Raw genomic sequence first — 21,530 nt, forward strand, 5'->3', positions numbered from 1 at the left:
AGAAAAATAGACCAAAAAAAAGTGTTTTTTTTTTGTATGGGAGCCCCCCCTAAATTTTTATTTTATTTTATTATTATTATTATTAATTATTAAATAAGACATATATTTAATGCGAGGTCTTATGTCAATCCAAAACGATAACCTTGCACACAACCAAAGACCAAGCGTGTACGCATCGCAATAAGATTCATTTTAGCTTAGCATAAAATTGTAGTTTTTAGGGGCGGATCTTCCGTATTTTTCATATTGTGTTTTTTAAATATCTTTCTAAATAAATATAAAAAAAGATTATTCGGTTCAGACCTTTTTAAAATGGACTCATTAACAATTTATTAAAATAAAATGTACTTAAGTTATTCTTGTTAACACCAGAGACCATGTTAATTAATACTTATATCTCGATGACAAAGAGTTTTGTCGGAGGTGAGTTTGTAAATTAATAACAGCGAAAGTATTATTTTTTATTAAAATGTTTATGGCTTAAATCCTTTTAAATATTGTGCTCTGTATATCATATTTTGTACATTTCGTTACTATATTAGAACTAGGTAAATCGGGTGTCAAGAAATAACAAAATGCGGTTTCACCTCGCCAGTCGCCTTAAGACCTTTGTGAAAATATCAAGTGCCTACGTGCCATTATTGATGTAGAGCAAAAAATGCCAAAAAATCAAGTTTGTTATATGGGAGCTCCCCTTAAATATTTATTTATTTTGTTTTTAGTATTTGTTGTTATAGCGGCAACAGAAATACGTAATCTGTGAAAATTTCAACTCTCTAGTTATCACCGTTCTTGAGATACAGCCTGGAGACAGACAGACGGACAGACAGACACCAAAGTCTTAGTAATAGGGTCCCGTTTTTACCCTTTGGGTACGGAACCCTAAAAACATATTTTTCCTCTTCATATTAATGATTAAATATAGATTTTTAAAACGAAATCACAATTAAATTTCGATTGACGTTGAAATTCCGAGAGAGATGCGTCTACGGATCTGCGTAGCGGTGTCGTAGAGCCTCAGCTACAAAATGGGCTACGCCCGGTAGCTACGGGAGCAGGGGTGCTACAGGTTGATAAGTTACAATATTATGTAAGTGCTTTAAGAAAAACTGATTCTGGACGGATATATTACACTAATATACATATTCTGTATTTAAAGCAAATGCCAAAGCCATCTTATAAAGATCCGTCCCTCCCTTTTCACTTTTTCTGTTTGTGGATGTTTCATTAGTAATTTATTTATTACTATAATTTTTCCTTAGTCTATGCTATAATAATACAGAGCAATAATAGTAACAGCTATTAATAATAATCGGCCAAGTGCGAGTCGGACTCGCGCACGAAGGGTTCCGTAACATTATAGAGAAAAATTAGGGCAGTGTTGTATGGGTCTTCCTCTTAATTTTTTAAACTCTGTAGCAATTACCGTTCTTGAGTTACAACCTGGTGACAGACAACGAAGTCTTAGTAATAGGGTCCCGTTTTTACCCTTTGGGTACGCAACCCCAACAACGAGGCGCCTTTCTGCATATATAAAACAACGTAAATATTACCATATTATCAGCACACCGCGCGTCAGCATTTCATTATAAAAGTTTTAGCGAGAAACATACATTTCTTGTACTTTCATAGAAACGTTTATTTTCGTTATCTACGACTTACCAACATTCTTAAAGTTTTATTCAAATCGTGATATAATTAAATACTCGCACATGTAACTCCTTTGTACTGCAGCCTTGGAATATTTGTTGAAGCCTCGCTCGTACATATTCCACACATACTTGTTTTTAAGGATTAAAAGGTGCCTTGTGAAAGGATGAATTATTAAAATTATTACGACACAATGGTCACTTGACTTTATTTGAGGAAATACTGGCTTTGTGCTAATTAAAAAGTTTAGATACCTACCTACTTATTACATTAAATAAAATTCTAATTACGTCTATAAAGTTAATTGTGCTACTTAGAGAGAAAAAGTTGCTTCATATACCATCGAGGAAGTTGATTCCTATGCAAATCGGGAACCTAAGTAGTTTGGTTGCGTTACGTCAAACAAAGCTGACAGATCACAATTAACATTGAATTACATATTCGACCAAATAACGTTGGTTCGTCAAATGTCAATTGCATAGGAATCAACTTCCTCGATGGTATATGAAGCAACTTTTTCTCTCTAAGTAGCACAATTAACTTTATAGACGTAATTAGAATTTTATTTAATGTAATAAGTAGGTAGGTATCTAAACTTTTTAATTAGCACAAAGCTAGTATACATTATATAATATACTTACCTATAATAGGCCCGTCGATATCGACAATCGACATCAAACATTGCAAACGCGATTGTAATTACGATTTTGTTAGAATATGTTGTTAGGTCCCTTGAGAGCAGTTAACACCCTGCAACCCTAAAAAACCCTGTGCTGTCAATGTTAATGTCAAATCAAAATCCGTTCAGTAGTTTTTGCGTCTTAATGAGAGTTGAAATTTTCACAGGTGATGTATTTCTGTTGCCGCTATAACAAAAATACTAGAAACCAGAATACAATAAATATTAAGGGGGCTCCCATACAAAAAAACGTGATTTTTTTGCTGGTTTTAAGATGGAGAGATCTGTTTTATTTGAGAAGCCGTTGACCCTCAATAGATATAGATTTTTTAGAAGATTAAAGGAAAAAAGCGACTTTGTTTTATAATATGTATAGATGAAACGAATTGAGGTACTAACACACACCTCTGTTTGAAAAGGTAAAAATTAATTCGGAATGTTGTTTTATTACAAGAATTCACTCGACCCACGTCAGTTCTGAAAACGCGTGATGTCGAGATTTTATCACGGTTCACAGTACAGCTAAGGGGTCATCCATAAAGTATGTCACATGTAGAGGGGGGCAGGGGGTAGGCGAGCCGTGACATGGTGTGCCAAGGGGTAGGGGGGTCCTAAGTTTTGTGAAGTCACATTCCAAATTTTTTAGTACTTTATTGTTGGCCCCTAATTTGGGGACGTTGCTCCGTCTGCGCACAATAGCTCTATTATTTTTAAACCGAGTTTCCTGACCAACCAGCAATTATGGTAATCAAATAATGAAAAGACATTCACGAAAATGCGAGTCACTGGATTGTGTAATTTGAGGATGGATAAAATCTGCTATTCGTGACTATTTTAAGTGATTAATATCGGAATTTTGTATTTAGGTAAGTTGGAAGTATTTAAGGAAGTGATCAAGAACGATCTCAGCAATTAATGAGTTATAAATTATTATGATATTATAATATGTAGATATCATACTTAAGGTCTAACCACAAGGCCACAGTCACAACATTTCATACAAAATATTACATATACTTATATAAAGTTTTGTGACACGACTCTCATCTTTAATCATATCGAGTCTTCAACAAGCAACACACGGAAGCCAATACCTTTAGACCCCCGTGTGTTGCTCGTTGAAAACTTCCTATCAACAAGTTGTCCCCTATGTGATAGCGGGACCTATTGAGGTAGGTTAAGGCCGCGTCGCTCGTGCCGGGACCCGCGATACAATAATTGCGTCAAAGTGGAGAAATGTTTTATACGAGTCGTTTAATTTGAAAAACGCGATGGGGGTGCGAGGTCAAGTGCGCTCCGCCCGCACGATACGATCTCCGGCAGTCGAGCCGAGCGGGCCGGGCGGACTGAGCGACTCCAGTTGAGCTGTAACTTAATGGTTCGAGTGTACCGTACTTAGCGATCTCTTGCGGTCCAGCTGTGCTGTCTGAGGTACTCCAGCAGTCAAGCCTGTCAGCCTGCTGCCTGAACGGTTCGAGTTGACAAGCGATCACCAGAGTCGGGCTCGCTGTCTGAACTTTCTAACAGACTCTCATTCTCTAGCCATCTCCAGTAGTTGACCTGTGCTATCTGGATGGTCCGAGCGGACTTTCTTATGCTGTCGGAACAGGTCGAATGACTGAGCGGCTTCGGCAGTCGAGGTGTGCTGCTTAAGCAAACAGACTAATCTCCAGCAGTCAACCTGAGCAGTCTGAACAGTTCGAGTGAGCGCCGGAGTCATCGACAGTCGAGGCGCAAAGTCCAGACGGTCAATGGGACTTCGGCATTGATCGCGCTGTGCTGTTTAAGCGGTCCGAGCTGACACACTGATCCCCAGCAGCTGAGCTGTGTACGGTCGAGTGCGCTAGCTCTGGCAGTCGAAGTGGCCCTGGCGGAGTAAGCGGCTAGTCTCGGGGCCAGGTGTCCGCACGCATGGCGACCCAGTGACTCCGACATGGGCTGCACCAGCAGCGCTCCCAGCATGGACGGATACATTTCAGGTATTACAAACCTTTATTTATAAATAACACAATATTTAATATCGCAAAACACATAAGATTTACTACTTTACAATTTTCTACATTCTTTTTAATGTCATTAAATAAGTACTTACAAAAGTTTTTTTTAAAAGTAGATAACATTATTTATTATGATCGAAAAACCTTAAAAGATATTTTAGTGATTAAAGATTCTTGTTATCTGGACGAAAAACTTTCTGATACTTACTGAAAATGTATAAGTATAATGATAGAAACTGAAAAATAGTAAGTTTTAATGTTTTAATATTCCAAAGATATTCATAAATTATTAAGTGACTGACGTAAAATACTTTCGTGAAACTAATAATAAACAAGTTAATTGCTCTAGCTTTGTATTACTTTCGGTGTAATGGCACGTAATGGTTATAAGCTCGAGGTCGGCTCTTGTTGCACGCCTTTGACCGATGAACAATATCGCGGCTTTTTCACGATAAATGACAATATTTTTTATTAACAGTCCACGAAGACCTTGTGATTGGGAGATAGTTTACTAAAGTCCAGTACAATTAAAGAAAAATTACACCATTAACTACATATAAATATATCCCACGAAAAACACAAATGTAAATAATCGGAATCGGCCAAGTGCGAGTCGGACTCGCGCAAGAAGGGACTCTATACAGTTATAGAGCAAAAATTGGCCAATATTTTTTTTTATATGGGAGCTCCTCTTAAATTTTTATTTTTTTTATTTTTTTAATTATTAAAGGACACATGTATTTTAGGCTTTTTTGAAAATTTCAAGTGCCTACCTGTTGCCATTATTGATATCGAACAAAAAAGGCCAAAAAAAATCACGTTTGTTGTATGGGAGCCCCTTAAATATTAATATTATTTTGTTTTTAGTATTTGTTATTATAGCGGCAACAGAAATACACAATGTGTGAAAATTTCAGATATCTAGCTATAGTGGTTCTTGAGATACAGCCTGGGACAGACGTAAAATACTTTAAATTTTTATCAGAACTCTAACTTCATCTGTCAAATTAATCAAATCAAATTATAATTAAAAAACTTTTTGAAAAAAAGCTTTTATTTAACTACTCTAAAAAAATAAAACTCTCCTTAAAATTTTATTATTTTATTTCGTGTGATTTGTAATTAAACTAGTACCAATTATTTACTGAGTAAATTGATATTTAAATATTTTTTATTTTAATAAGTTTATTAAATACTGACAGATTGATAAGTCTCGCGACAAGCTTTTACTATCATGCAAATTGTATAATATATAGCTTAATACTTCAAATTTTTAAGGAGAAAGGTGAATGCCCAAAAATAGGCCTGGAGATACTAACACAAAATTCTTGGTAATTTGTACCAGTATGGCGGTTTTTGACCGACTTCCAAAAGTGGTCCGATTTACAAAATTCTTTTTGTGTTGTATAGGGTTTGACTCGAATTTGGTACCATGTTCATCAAAATGGTGACCTGATGATGGGATCCATGAGTAATCGAGGGAACTCCTCAAAATTTATATGGAAACATATAGTGATTTAAATTTTTTCTGAAGTGTTTCAGGCATATACTACCAAAAAGTAAGATTTTGCACCAGGGTGTACCCTGGTTCCGAAGGTACCCAACAGAACTTTTGAATCCTTATAGATACAGGTTCGAGGATTTTGGCTTTATTTAAACTACTCCAAGCAAAAGCCAATGAATTCAACATTATTTCTGCTGAACATAGGCTAAATTTTATTTTGGAAAAAATTGGGTTTCGTAAGAAATTTGGGTTTTTCGGACGCCAGGTGTAAAATCAACCAGAAAAGTTACTTATTTTGCGAACGCTGCCGAAACTATAAAAGATAGAACCATAAATGTTCTAAGTAATTGTAGATCTTATAAATATCTACAAAAAAGTCCGCGACACACTATACTTATCTATGTCGAGTGAGGCACAATAACCATTTTTAAAAGCTTTTATTTAACTTGCTCTGTATGTATGTAAGTATGTATGTTCGGGTGAAAATTTGCAACTCAATTTTGAACCGATTGAGCTGAAATTTTGTATATGTGTATTATCATCCAAACTAAACGTGTATGCAAAATTTGAGCTCAATTGGCAATATACATACAGAGCAAGTTAAAAAAAAATACTAAGTAAATAAATAAAAAAGCTTTTAAAAATATGTTCTTAAGATTTCATGTACCAAAACCACGGACAGACAGACAGACAGACGGACGGACAGACCGAAACTATAAGGGTTCCTTGTTGACTACGGAACCCTAAAAATGCAAAAGTGTGTCTGTCTGTCCATCTGTTCGTCTGTCTGTCCGTCTGTCTGTCAGTCTGTCTGTCTGTTACCTCTTCACGCCCAAACCATTGAACCGATTTTGCTTAAATTTGGCATGGAGCTACCTTGAGTCCCGGGAAAGGACATAGGATACTTTTTATCCCGGAAAAAGGTACGATTACCGCGCTATAAACGAGTTTTGGCGCAACGAAGTTGCGGTCGTCATCTATTATGTAAATAAAATGAGTTTCTAACCTATTCAGGAGTAAAATATATTTTTTATATTTATTTTCACCAAATAGTTAACATACATTATTATGCAAATAACATTTGAATCCAAATTAGCACGAAACATTTCGTTAACGACTGAGGAAGTACGTGGAAGTACAATCTGCAAGTCGAGTGCTTTACATTATTAGGAAGACACAAAAAGTTTATCAGTGCTACGAATTGGAGTGCTACGACGTAGCTACGACGTAGACGCCAGTAGCTAGTAGTCTACGTAGTAGACGCTACGATGCGATCTCAATTCTCAGTGCGACATAGCACCACGTAGCACGATGGCAGGTCTACGCCTGACTACGCCGTAGCTCGTAGCACCCTGACACAACGATTTACGAACATTTTGAGCTTTCGAAATTGAAATCTCTTATTTTTTAATTTGATTTTGATTTAATATTTTTATTTTGATTGTAAAAAAGACTGACAAAAACAGTTGTAAAAAATACCTAGACATTTGTCTATTTATATTTTACTAGCTTTTATAATAAGAAGTTAAACATTAAAAACCTTTTTAGCGTTCCGTAGTCGACATTGAACCCTTATAGTTTCGGTCTGTCCGTCCGTCTGTCTGTCCGTGGTTTTGCTCAGATACTATAGGAAGAGACTATACAAAGCTGTAATTTGGCATGAATGCACATATTAATGAAGACTTCAAAAGTTATTGAGTAATAGTCGATCAATAAAAAAATCAAACATGAAATATAAAAAGGAGCCAAGCAAAATATTGCATAGCTTTGCAATATATCTATCGTAAAAACTTTTTAGATCACATTCAAGCCAAGCCTTCAACTTATTTTGTAATTTAAATCAACATTCAGTGAAGGTATCAATAGCTTTCTTAATTTTATAATTATTATAGCGATTTGGCAATGAGCACAAGATAAAAAATTATGCTAACATTTTTCAGTCAAATAAAACGTTATTTAATTTTAAATCGTTAATAATCAACGACATCTCAATTTATTTTATGTTATCAAACAAAATATTAATTTATTGGTGTTCATTGATAGCTAATGCTGCTGATGTACCTACATGTAGATTGTAGACGTAGAAAATTCATTGTCCAAACTATAAATCTCCTTGGTACCATGAAGTTAATATACCTAGCAGAATAGAGCAACAATTTCGAGCTGTCAAACGAAACCGAAATTGGTTTTCATCCGTGTGAAAAATATGTACGTACGTATACATTTAAACTTTTCGATTTAGTTTTTCCTTATTAGTTTTTAAAACGTAATATGATATTATTCCTAAATAACACAAAGCTTCTTCCGTCGACGACATGGTAACCCAGTGTACTCGTGTGTCACCGACGCGAGCCGAGTAAGTTCGCGACTTAAAACCCGCGTACTTTAAGTTTGTACGTCTTTTAGGGTTAAAAAGGGACCCTATTACTAAGACTTCGATGTACGGTGCCTTTTCGTTCTCCGGTGGACAAGTCTCAACGGTAAATACTTCTGAGTCGATTGTTATATTCACCTATAAGGGGGTGACAGACACGCGAGTAAGTACGCGGACTTATGGCTCGACGACCTTACTCGCCTGTGTGTCACCTAAAGTTCGCGTACTTAAAGATTGCCGCGTAAGTTCGCCGTCTTGGAATTTTACTCATAGCTCGTACGTCCACCGTACACCGTAGAACGAAAAGGCACTTAATTGGCTCTTAAGCTTTAATACTTGAAGGTGGTCATTTTCAGCATTGCTGTTGAATTATACATGGCAGCGCGGATGTAAAAAATGTCGTCCGTCCATCTGTCACCAGCCTGCCTAGCATACGCCAACGAGATATCTCACTCTCGAGATGATTAAAAACTACTCGTCTCATAATGTCAAAATCTCGACATTATCTCGACAAAACTCTATAAAAATGTGTTATTTCGATGATAGATCAACGCGAGAAAAAATGTTTGCATGATTTGATAGAGATGAAGAGACAAAGCATCAAACATCGAGAAAACATGTAGAGTGAGATAGTTGGCGTATGCTAGGCAGGCAGGCTGGATCTCAAGAACCGCAATAGCTAGATAATTGAAATTTTCACAAATTATGTATTTCTGTTGTCGCTATAAAAGCTAATAGTCCAATTAAAATAAAATAAATTATTAATAGGGGGTCTCATACAACAAACACGATTTTTTTTTCCTGTTTTGCTCTATATCCATAATGGTATCAGTAAGCTTTTCGAAAATTTCAGAAAATACTCAATTGTATTTCAACTTCAATAATAAATAATAAAAAGTAAATAAACTTATTATTTAAGGGAATACAAATTTACATTACGGAACCCTCTGTACGCCAGTCCAACTCGCACTTGGCCGGTTTCATAATTTTTCTTTCCATTGTGGATAGTGACCTACCTTTTTACCAAATTTCAAGGTTCTAACTTCTAAGTCTGCTAGAAGTACCTTAGAATTTTGATTATCTGTCAGTCAGTGAGTGACAAAATGTAGTAAATTTGATCATCCGTAACTATTAAACTATTTATCAAAATATCATGTAATTTGGAGGTTAAGCTAGTTTTAAGAGGAGTCCACGCCGCCCTTTTTTCCATACAAACGTTGTCCCCTGTTTCCTCCCTGGATAATGTTAGTAGAGTTATAATTTTTTTCCTGAATATCTACGGCAACTAATACAATGTCCGTATGTTTTCTTTTTTTTTCATTATTATTAAATAAGATATGAACGTTCAAAAATCCAAAAAATGGCCAGATTTTCCGCTGTGTTCAAACATCCAGAAAACAGAATTGGCTAGATTATACAAAAAAAACACAGCTTAAGCCTTTCTTTAATCTTTAATGAAAAAAGTACTTAAATCGGTTGAGTTTTGGAGAAGGAATCAGGGGACAACGAATCGTTGATTTTCTGCAGTTGTCTCTATCGCGTTCTGCGGTATAGGCTTGAGGTAAGGGACACAGCCATAGCTGATATTACACGTACTTTTTTTTCATTTCTCTAGCCCCTGGTGTATCCTCTTAATACTTGCTCCAAGTCACCGAAATTCTAAAGCTTTGTTAACACGGAAGATAGAGAGGGTCTAAAATATCCGCGAACCGCTTCGAGGGGCACTGCCGTGCCTCCAGATGTTTCGGCGAAGTATAAAGGAACTTTTCATTCAAATTCCTTTGAACGGAACTGAGATGATGTGGTTACTTGTTAGTAGTGTAAAACACGTTATAAATGCACATTCTTTGACCATACAAAAATTATCAAAAACTAACGGTATTACGGAACCCTATAATGCTCGTGGCCCGACACACACTTGGCCGGATTTTTATAATATTTGTACCTGCGCCCAACATTCTTACGAGTATGTATGTAGTTAAAAGAACTGCAATAATTTTATGTAAATATTTGAATTTTTTATGCTATTTTTATAACTAACCTAACCTCGTTCTCAACCAGGGTTGCAGAAATAGAGTAGGTGATGTTTAAACTACACTTGAAGTAAACAACTTGTCTAATTTATGCTGTTAGACTGTAATTTTCTATACAATTAAGTTGTCTATTTAAAGCCTTTTTATACAGCGTAAAAACTTTTTAAATACTTTTTCAAGTATTAACCAAGTAAGTATTACCAGAAATATCACAACAAATTTAATCTATACTAATATTATAAAGCGGAAGAGTTTGTTTGTTTGTTTGAACGCGCTAATCTCAGGAACTACTGGTCCCATTTAAAAAATTCTTTCAGTGTTAGATAGTCCATTAATCGAGAAAGGCTATAGGCTATATTTTATCCCGCTAAGACTAACAGGAGCGAAGAAATAGAGGAACATGCGGAAAAAACGGGGGGAAATTATTTGAAAGGGCTTATTTGAACGCGCTAATCTCAGGAACTACTCATCCGATTTGAAAAATTCTTTCAGTGTTAGATAGCCCAGTTATGAAAAAAGGCTATAGGCTATATTTTATCACGCTAAAACTAATAGGAGCGAAGAAATAGAGGAAAATGTGGAAAAAACGGGGGAAATTATTTGAAAGGGCTTATCTCACGAACTACTAGAGCATTTTTTCTGTTATTTTGGATCAGATAAAAAGTAGACCACGTGAAGAAGCATAGGCTTTTTTGTGGACAATTTTTTCTGTGAAATATCTAATTTACGCGGGCGAAGCCGCGCAGAACGTCTAGTACTTTATATGGCAAAACAACGTTTGCCGGGATAGCTAGTACTTAAATAAATCTACCTGACTTTCAAGAAAGAGTAAAGATCAATTTCATATCTTATAATATTCTTCGCGGTAAGTGGAGGAATCTCGTCTTCGGGCCTTATCACACTGGCGATTAGCGAGCGATTTGAAAGCGACGCGATTGCGCGACATGCACGCAGCTTGCCCAGCCCCGAATCTAGGGGGGGGGGGGGGGGGGGAGGCCACCTGCCAAACTTTTGCCGCTTTTTTCACCGCCGCGTGCGCCACCAATGGCCCACCGCGCTACCCCGTCAACGTTGTTTCGCAGAATTCTATCTGTTGTTAAAAGACTTGGAGTACCAATTGAAAACGCACATTTTTACTTGGAGGGTGGCAAATTGGGATTCTGCTTTGGAGGGGCTTTAAAAAACGTAGATCCGGGCCTGAGCTTGCCTTCGGCGTTTTGGACACTCAGCAGCAAAATGGATTCTGACGTCACTCCCTAGACGAGTCTACTATATATAATAATAATCTGTGTAGACGAGTGTACAAAATGGCGTCCACGCCACGCCGCGACGACGCTGCGCTGTCGCGACGTGCACGCCGTGCAACCGCGGCGTGTGCGCTGTGCAGTCGCGTCGCTTTCAAATCGCTCGCTAATCGCCAGTGTGATAAGGCACTTCCAGTGCCGAACATTTTTGACAGTTGCTTCCCACGTGACTACTTACTTGCTAGACACGTGATACAAAGGTAGATTTACTTTTAGCATGTGGCTCATCCTAGGAACGAATCTGCACCCTCATGTTAGTGTAATGCGTCACTAGACCACAGAGGCTCAAGCCTCAACGTGTGGCATTGTTGATAGTTTTCAGGCTGCAGGTCGCCGGGCTGTGCATGGGTAATGTGACCCAATTAAAAAGAGTTAATGGTTTTTAAGCACGACTGTGTTCGCTATACTTAGCTAGTTTGAATATTAATACAAGCCGGTTTTAATTATTCGCGTATTTTACAATCTCGGTAAAAATAAATCACTGCTAACTAGAAGTTAACTTACATAAATTTGTCTAGCCTTCTTATATTATAATAATTTTAACAAGGTCTACCGATCGATCTTAGGTACCGCAATGTTATTCTAAGACATAATTTCCCATAATATTGTGTAATTTAATAATTACGGCTCCATAGTTTTAAGATATTCGGTTTGAATATTATTCGTAATAATTTGAACCGTTGAAAGTAGCCTTAGCTACAACCAAAATTCACACTGGGCTGATCATAATCGTGATTAATATAAAAATTATTCTATTTACATTCAGACCGTACGAAGTGAAAATGTCATGGGCGTCTCGTAAGTATATGCTTCTATTTTGCAGAAAGCTACAGCGCGAGTGTGAAAAACGAAAACACAAGTAACGACGCCGAACAGAACAAGGAACCGAGCTCAAAAGATGTGAAACTGGTGCTTCCCTCGTGTGATAATTTAGAGAAAAATTTAGAATTAGCTTGCCAAAATTCGATTAAAAATGGAGCAAGTTCGGAGGAGACACTTGTTGAAACAGGTGAGCAAATAGTTTCTATTTGATTTTTTTCCCTTTTTATTTTATTTTGGAGTTTATGTATATTTTAAAGTATGTTTCTTCCACTATACATTATACGTGGGAGAGTCATGCTTCGGCACGAATGGGCCGGCTCGACCGGATAAATACCACGTTCTCACAGAAAACCGGCGTGAAACAGCGCTTGCGCTGTGTTTCGCCGAGTGAGTGAGTTTACCGGAGGCCCAATCCCCTAAGCCCTACCCTATTCCCTTCCCTACCCTCAACTATTCCCTTCCCTACCCTTCCCTACCCTCCCGTATTACCCTATTCCCTCTTAAAAGGCCGGCAACGCACTTGCAGCTCTTCTGATGCTGCGAGTGTCCATGGGCGACGGAAGTTGCTTTCCATCAGGTGACCCGTTTGCTCGTTTGCCCCTTATTTCATAAAAAAAAAAAACTCACTCAGTAGTGTTTAACCTTAAATTGTAACGTACTAAAGCAATCAACTTACTTTGTAAAAGTGTTTTATGAAGGGCGGCGACCCGAATAATTTGTTGTGCGGGTATTCGGTCGTTGTTTTGCACTTTCTTAGTTCTAATTGAGTTGAGTAGATTCAGCTTCCCAACAACACTTTCTTACAGTGACTTGATTCCGTTGATTATAAGCAGGTGTTTGTCTTGGACTTCTTTTATGTGACACAATTGCGTGTTTCAGCACTTTTCTGGCTGATCTAAATTGGAGTGGATCTAAAAAGATGTGGCTATCTAAATTCGAAAGTACTACAAACTTAGCTTACTAAATAATTATAGTCTGTATTAAATTACTTCTCACTGTTTTGAAAACGCAGCTAGTTCATATTACCTTGCGGTCAAATCTTCAAATGAAATCTAAAAGGCTATGAGGAATCACGCAATAGAACGTTTACCTGCCTCCGGTGTAAATTTGTTGCCCTAACAACTATGTAGTAAATAATATTAATAAAGTTTAGAAATTATTTATTTCTGACCGTATTTCAGTCATCATACACGACACGGGATATTTATGACCGAATACTAAATTAGTAATAATATCACGTTTCGAAAAAGCTCATAAATTCTAAGAAAAGTTTTATAATACTTACAATATTTTTTATTTTATTTTATAATATTTGCAGGTACTTACACTGGCATGTAAACTTAATAGACTACAATTTTTCATTGGCATTATAGGTCTACCAGAATCTGATGGAAAAAAGTGAGAAATAATAAATTGACTCTAGCAAATACCGGGGTAATTGGAATATCAGATCCTGGTAGAACCTATACGTGACAAAAGCGTCTGAGCTGCCTCAATTGTTTCAAAGCTCGACTCTTATTAGATTTTAATGTGCAATGTGTGCAATGCACACGGGCGCCATCTTCTAGGGGCGCCAAATCGCCATCTTCAGGGGCGCCAAAACCAAGGACCCAAAAAATTTGCCTAAAGGGGCGCCAAAATCTTTTTTTTTTTGTACACAGGCCGCAGGCGCCAGCCCTTTACTCTTACGGGGGCCCTGGCTAAATAGATCACATAACGATAGACATTGAAAAATTATTGTTTTAAAGCTCGACTCTTATTAGATTTTAATGCTAAATAGATCACATTACGATAGAAATTGCGATAAAAATAGCAGTTTAATGATCGATACGACTTTTTAAGTACGTTAGATTGATGGACACATGTTGGAGCACGGCTGGCCTTTGCGACGGGCGCGGGCAAGCACGGTGTTGCATTTTTTTGCAATTTACTTTTTTATACTGAAATTACTTTTTTGTAGTTTTTTACTCATATTGGCTGACAACTCAGACATTGCGAAATCAGTAGATAAGTGCTACTGAAATACTCCTTACTTATACTTCTTCCTTAAGAGGCCGGGTGCCATCGAAATTCTCATACATACGTAATACCACATAAGCGTAATACCAAAATCATTTTCTCATACGAAAATATTTAACATGTTTGAGTCATTTTTCTGCTTAAAATAAATAGTAATTACCTAGGTTGCTGCACAAAAATTTACTACAAAAGATTTTGTGTTACCGTTACACAAAAGTGACACCTTTTTTGGATAAAGGTGGTTTCATAATGGTGAAATGAAATACCTACAATTTTTTTTTATCTGTAAGACGATTTAATACAAGATAAAATGTGTGTCTGGGTTGGTTGGATAACCGATTCAGTGCGGTGTCATTTTTGGCAATTTCACGCGCCTGGCTGTGAACAAATATTTCGTATCTCCTCTGAGGCGCCTACCGCCAGGAATTTTGATATCTCCTCTCGGGCGCCACCCGCCAGGCATTGTAATTTATCGCTGTTTCGTCTGTTTCCAATTGTTTTTCTTTTAGTAGCGACCCAAAAGCGAACATGAACGGAATTATAGTTCATTTCAAGTATTCAAAAGTGATTATTTACGTGTACAAACAGAAATGGAAGGTAAGTAACTTATTTTTATCAGGTGTTGTAAACCTTTGGCTATATTGATCAATTTATTTTCGTTTGATTATAGAACGGGATATTACATGCTAGTCATGTATAACGCCAAAAAATTTATCTACTTTTTATAGCATTTTATAAACAAATAAACGTTGTTTAAGGCAGGGATTAATCTCAATCCAAAACTATAACTTTGTAAACAACCAAAGACCAAGCGTATATGCATCGCAATAAGATTCATTTTAGCTTAGCATAAAACTGAAGTCACTCAAACGGATTTTCTCTATTTTTCATGTTTTTTTAAAATATCTTTCGAAATAAACATTAAGAAACAAAATTGTTCGGTTAAAGAATTTTTAATATAGATTTACTAACAATTTATTCAAATAAAATGTATAATTATCCTAGTTAATACTTATATTTCGATGAAATAGATTTTTATCGGAGGTGAGTTTGTAAATTAACTACAGCCAAAGTATTAAGTTTTATTAAAATGTTTATGGTTTAAGGTATTTTAAATATTGTGCTTTATACCTCATATTTTTTAAAACTTCGTTATTATATTGGAACTAGGTAAACCGGAAGTCGCGGAAGCACAAATTGAGGTTTATCCTCGCCTTAAGTGGTAGTTTTTGAATGAAATATCTGAATTCAACAAATCAAATCAAAAAAGGAAAGATGTATTCTACGAATAATAAACACTAAGAAAGAGTAACTGCGTCAAAAAAATTGTTCCGCGAGCTACAAAAACAAAACAGAAAACATGCATACTTTATGCAAAAAGAGACCCGAATACATGCATAATTTTGTGTAATTATACAAGTGACAATAATTATTGTAAACGGCTTTTTTTTTGTAAATTTGAGCGTTAGTGTTTCATAGCTATTGTCATATTTAGTGTGCGAAAAGGAACTAAATTCAAAACGGTTGAAGTATAGGAGTTACGTTTCCTTAGTTTTTATTATTCGTGGATTATCCAAATACATCCATTTGAATAAAGGTTCATTTTTGCAGGGTAGTTCGCATTGGAAACTCTTTTACTCGACAGTGGAGTGAAAGCGGAGTACCCACAATTATTTAGTGGGTAGACACTAAGACTACCATCTTACCACACTCTCGCCGGGCTAATAACACCACCAACTTTAGAAATGTTTGTTTCATACCCGTGCGAAGCAGGGGCGGGCTGCTAGTTAGTTATAAGAGTAAATAATGTTGATGTGAGATTTTGCTGGTGTTGGCGTTATATATTTATAAAATGTTTAGGACTCTTGAAGTATAAGTTTTTATGTAATATCCTAAAACTAACACTGTACACGTAAAATACATGACAAATAAAGCCACTTTCATTGTGGGGAGACCTCTGAAAAATGTAATTTCATCATAGTTTTACAGGTAAACATTTTATCTCCTCTCGGGCATCACCCGCCATACAGAAAAGCTACCCATGATGCCTATCGGTGACATCCCCACGGAAACGGTTAAGACACAGGTGTACAACATGTAAGTAACTTACAACTTGAAAACCATTACTAGGCCTCATCATTACGAATAACTTTTTGTATGGAAGTAACAGTGAAATAGGGAAAAAATAAATCAGCTGTTCCATACTTTCAAGTGAAGTCTGTTGAAATAAAATACCTATTTTTTTCACACTTTCAGTGTTGTTTCCATACAAAAGTCATTTGTGATGATGAGCCCGAGTAGTAGTTTTCAAGCTATGCGTTAATTTAATTACACGTTGTATGGCCATCCAAATACCACTATGCATTCGGCTTTATAGATCGATTGTGTTACGATAACACAAATGTAACATAATCGTAACACAAATGCAACACAAAAGAATTAGAATTTACAACAATTTTAGATTATATTTCGGTTATTTATTGCAACTAGGCATTAATGGCCGATTTATAATATAACTTTGACCTCATCGCTAGAAAATATAATACAATAACATTAAAATATCTGTTTGTTACCTTAGAATTCACATTTACTTTTTTTTCCACATAAACAAAAACGTAACGACCAGTTTAGACTCATTTACTCCTGAAGTAATAAACCTAGCATTTTTTTTCTTAATTTTGTTGATGACAGTGCTGCAGTATTAACACTGCATTTGCACGTTTACTCTTTAAATAGTACCTTTGGGGTAAAAATTCGTCACACAAATAATACGTAACACAAAATAAAAAGCCATATTTTATTTTAAACTATCGATAAAACAAGTCAATTGAAGGGTTTTCGCGACAATATTAATATTAGAGCAAGGGACTATCATCTAATTCTTCGACGGTATACTTATTATTCAGATATTCTCTACAATTTAATGGATATTCCAACCATAAGATAGGTACTGCAGAAAAAAAGGACAAAAACGTCACTCATATAAATTGACAATTTGGCGGCCTTACTTGAAATATTTTCGTATGAGAAAATTATTTTGGTATTACGTATGAGAATTTCGATGGCACCCGGAACCTTAATACCCTAGCTTGTAAGAATTTAATTATAAGAATTTAAATGATAATTTTCAAAATGTTAGAAGTTTGTCTAGAAAATAGAAGAGACTTTTCTTATAAGAAACAACGATACTGTTGACTTAACTTCTACGCGACTCATATGTGCACTACAACCTTAAATACCTGACTACCATATTGTTTGCCCCGAGCGAGTTTCTTACTTCCGAAATAAAATATTTTCATTTTGTAGACATATTCTGCCTTGGTATATAAATAGTAAATACAGATAGGCGTTTACATAAGCGAAGGAGAGTGGGTGACATTTAGACCGTAGATAGTGGATACATAAAATTATGCGGCCGTAATTAATGGTCACTTCATATGCGAAAACGATGCAAAGCGGCCCCACTTAGTTTTTATACAGCTTATCGTAAAGTGCTGAATATGCACATATAGAATAACATGAGTCTCAATACTAGAGAGATTTTGAAATATAGAGCCTAGAGGCAATAACTTAATTAATGTAGTACACATTTGGGTTTTTAAAAGAGAGGGGAATGTAAGCGCTAATTTATATTATGTAAGTTAAGTAGTTGTGGTAGTAATTAGAGCCCTAGTTTATATCATAGGAAACCTACTCTGTCAGTCAGCCTTTACCATACAATGCATTAAACTTAATAATGGTTGAGCAGGTAGCTATGATCAGATAGAGAAACAGCGTGATAAAACGATCATTTTACCTAGATTGCAAAAAACCGTGACGGTCGAGGAACGCGAATAGTGAACGTCTATTAGCAATCTATTTTTAGTTATGGAAATGTAGCAATTACCGAGGGTGTTGTAAAATAGGTACTAAATGAACATATTTCAAAAGCAACACGTAAACTGTAAAGCTTAGAACGGCATGCAACCTTAAATTTGTTCGTGGCGCAAATTAGCGAGCGAGCGGGGTGCATTACTCATCAATTTCCCTCGCCTCGCCTCACCTAGTTACTAGTTATTAAGTATATAGTCACTAGTTACCACTTATTTTCTTCTAGTTTATAGCTGAGCTACAATTTGTTAGTGGCATATCACATTTGTATTAAAAATCGGCCAAGTGCGTATCGTTCCAAGCGCAATACAGAGTTCCGTGCTACCACTAGTTTCTGATAATTTTTGTATGGTCAATGTACATTTAAAATGTGTTTAACACCACTAACAACATATTCATCTCAGTTACGTTCAAAGGAATTTGAACAAAAAGTTTCTACTTCTCCGAATACATTTTTTAGTTGATCGACTATTAATTACCTAACATAACTTATAAAGTCTTCTTAGCCGTGATGGTTTTCCTTTTAAATTCAGCATAGTTCCTACTCCCGTGAATTTTTTTCACATTTCCAGAAGCCACCGTTTAGTTGGTAGAAGGGGACACTGGACTCTTACAATTTTTTCCACTTTAAAACTTCATATTTCACAAATGGATTGGAAAAATAGATTTTTGAATACTTGTAATATTTAAAAAAACTACACGGTGAGGTGGACGTTGAAAAAAATATGATCTCCGCTTGATGTGTAGGGGAGGTGCATTTTTTTAGAGTTGCGTAGTCAATAAGGAATCCTTTTATGTAGTTTGGATCTATTCGTCCGTCTGTCCGTCTGTCTGTCTGTCCGCGGTTTTGCTCAGAGACTATAGGACCTACAAAACTGTAATTCGGCATGGATGCACACATTAATGGTGACGACAAAATGGTTTATAAAATCTTATTTTTTTATGGGACCTCCCCTACACATCAAGCAGGGGTGAATTTTTTTTTCGCGCCCACCCCATCGTGTGGGGTGTCGTTGGATAAGTTTTTTTTTAAATATTACGAGTATTCATAGATCATTTTCCGATTTAGGGATCCATTTGAGAAATTTGAAGTTTTAAAGTGGAAAAAATCGTTAGGGTCCTCCAGTATCCTGCCATTCTACCAGCTAAACGGTTGCTTCTAGAAATGTGAAAAAATTCACGAGAGTAGGAAATATGCTGAATTTCAAAGTAAAACTATCACGGAGACTTCATAAGTTGAGTAATAGTCGATCAACTAAAAAAAATTACATATTCGGCGAAGTATTAAGGAACTTTTCGTTCAAATTCCTTTGAACGTAACTGAGATGATGTTGTTAGGGTTGATTCAGATCGCAACGCGACGCGTAGGTGCATTTCTAAATTTATATGGATTTGACAGATTCGCAAGACGTCTCGCGCAATTGAAATGTGTCAAATCCATACAAATTTATGCCGCGCCGCGCCTCGCCTCGCCTCGTCGCGTTGCGGTCTGAATTGACCCTTAGTAGTGTAAAACACGTTATAAATGTTCTGTCATTGACCAATCAATAATTAGCGGTACTACGGAACCCTATATTTTGCGTGCAAGCATAAGGGTTCCTTGTTGACTACGGAACCAAAAAAGAGGTGTTCGAAGATAAGGTTTAGACTTTAAAGTGTTATAGAAAACGAGTGATGATTTTACAGTTTTTATGGCGAGAAGAGAGCATGACATTGTACTTTATTAGCAGGTAAATGTTCTCCAATTGTCCCCTACAATTTCCCTGAGTGATGTCAAACTTCTGTGCTTCTATTATGCTAGTTTTATCCACGGACGTAAAAAAAGTAGTTTTATCTAGGTATTAGGCTGGTTTTATCGTTAAGCGTTTCGCAGCGTCGATGGAGCGCACGTGTTCGAAGCTGTAATAAACGTATGGACGAACAGCGCTGCTCAAGCGCGCGACCTTAAAAACGCTACCAGTACCTACCCCCATGTCTACCCCCATACATCTTCGATCGCGCGCTGTCCAAATAATCTTAGCTAACATTTTCATTATTTCTTACAGTTCCAACTTCGTCCAGCACAAACAAGCTAGATGAAAATCAAGAAAATATGACTCATCACGAAAACGACGAACGCAATAATAGAAATGATTATGAAAATACAAATGAGGAGCACTACACTACGCTCAGGGAAGTTGTCGATAAAGTTATGCAAGACAGTACAATACTACAGAACCAACCGAGCGACGATGGAGATATCGAGGACGATTATGATTACGATGATAAAGATGAAGCAAAGAGTTTCGATGATTCAGATCCGCCTTCTGTAGTAGAAGTTGAAGAAGTACTGTAAGTGGTTTTGACTATAATAGCAAAAAGGTTTTTTTCGCATGTAGAGGAGATCGTTCGGTTTTGTATTTCTGTTACATCGGACGACAAATAAGCTATTTTTTAAATAATTAATTTGAAATATACATTATTTGTATTCACAGTAATAATATATAAACAAATTATTATTTAAAGTCATACATTGGGACATTTGGGAGTAAACACCTTAGATACAATAAAATATGATATGTTTTAACCGACTTCCAAAAAGGAGGAGGTTATAATAATATGTTCGTCTGTTTATGTTATTTTTTTTGTATGTTCAACCATAACTACGCCGTTTCTGGACAGATTTTCATAATTCTTTTGTTGTTGTTCAGGGTTGAATCCGAATTTGGTACCATGTTTACAAGAGTGGTGATCTGATGATGGGATCCATGAGGAATCGAGGGGACTCCTTGAAATTTCTATGAAAACATATAGTGATTTTAATTTTTTCTGAAGCATTCGAGGTAAATGCTAGTAAAAAGTAAGACTTCGCACCAGGTTATACCCTGGATCCGAAGGTACCCAACAGAACTTTTGAATCCTTATGGATACAGGAGAGAGCACAGAGGCGCCCTCTGTGCTCTTGTCAACATCGGCTCCGTGATATCTAAAAAGAATCAAGTAGTTCGTATTCTTTATTATAGTGCCGTCTTCAACCACAACTATTTCTGTACTCAATCTTCATACTTTTCAAGTCGGTACCAGCTTAGGGCACATACTCATACAACGTGACCAATTTTTTAAGACTTTTTTGACCGCGAAAAACCGCGGACAGACAGACGGATGGACGGACGGACTGTCCGAAACTATAATATAAGGGTTCCTTGTTGACTACGGAGCCCTAAAAATAATTATGCTATAATGTAACGTGGTGCTATCAGCATGAAATGTATGAGCGCTGATGTCACTTTTAACATAGC

The 21,530-nt window shown here is 36.3% G+C and overlaps 1 protein-coding gene across 1 annotated transcript; it reads left to right on the forward strand.

The window, feature by feature from the left end:
- Nucleotides 1-3,532: 3,532 nt before the first annotated feature.
- LOC121738869 lies at nt 3,533-20,949 on the forward strand (the record flags this gene model as incomplete). The annotated part of the gene is made up of 4 exons (XM_042131129.1): nt 3,533-4,308; nt 12,365-12,550; nt 20,298-20,583; nt 20,943-20,949. Coding segments are annotated over exons 1-4 (525 nt in total), but the record flags the coding sequence as incomplete, so codon positions are not given.
- Between the last annotated feature and the right edge of the window lie 581 nt (nt 20,950-21,530).

The sequence above is a fragment of the Aricia agestis genome, chromosome Z (genome assembly GCF_905147365.1).
Source record: "Aricia agestis chromosome Z, ilAriAges1.1, whole genome shotgun sequence".
In the NCBI taxonomy this organism is placed as follows: Eukaryota; Metazoa; Arthropoda; class Insecta; order Lepidoptera; family Lycaenidae; genus Aricia; species Aricia agestis.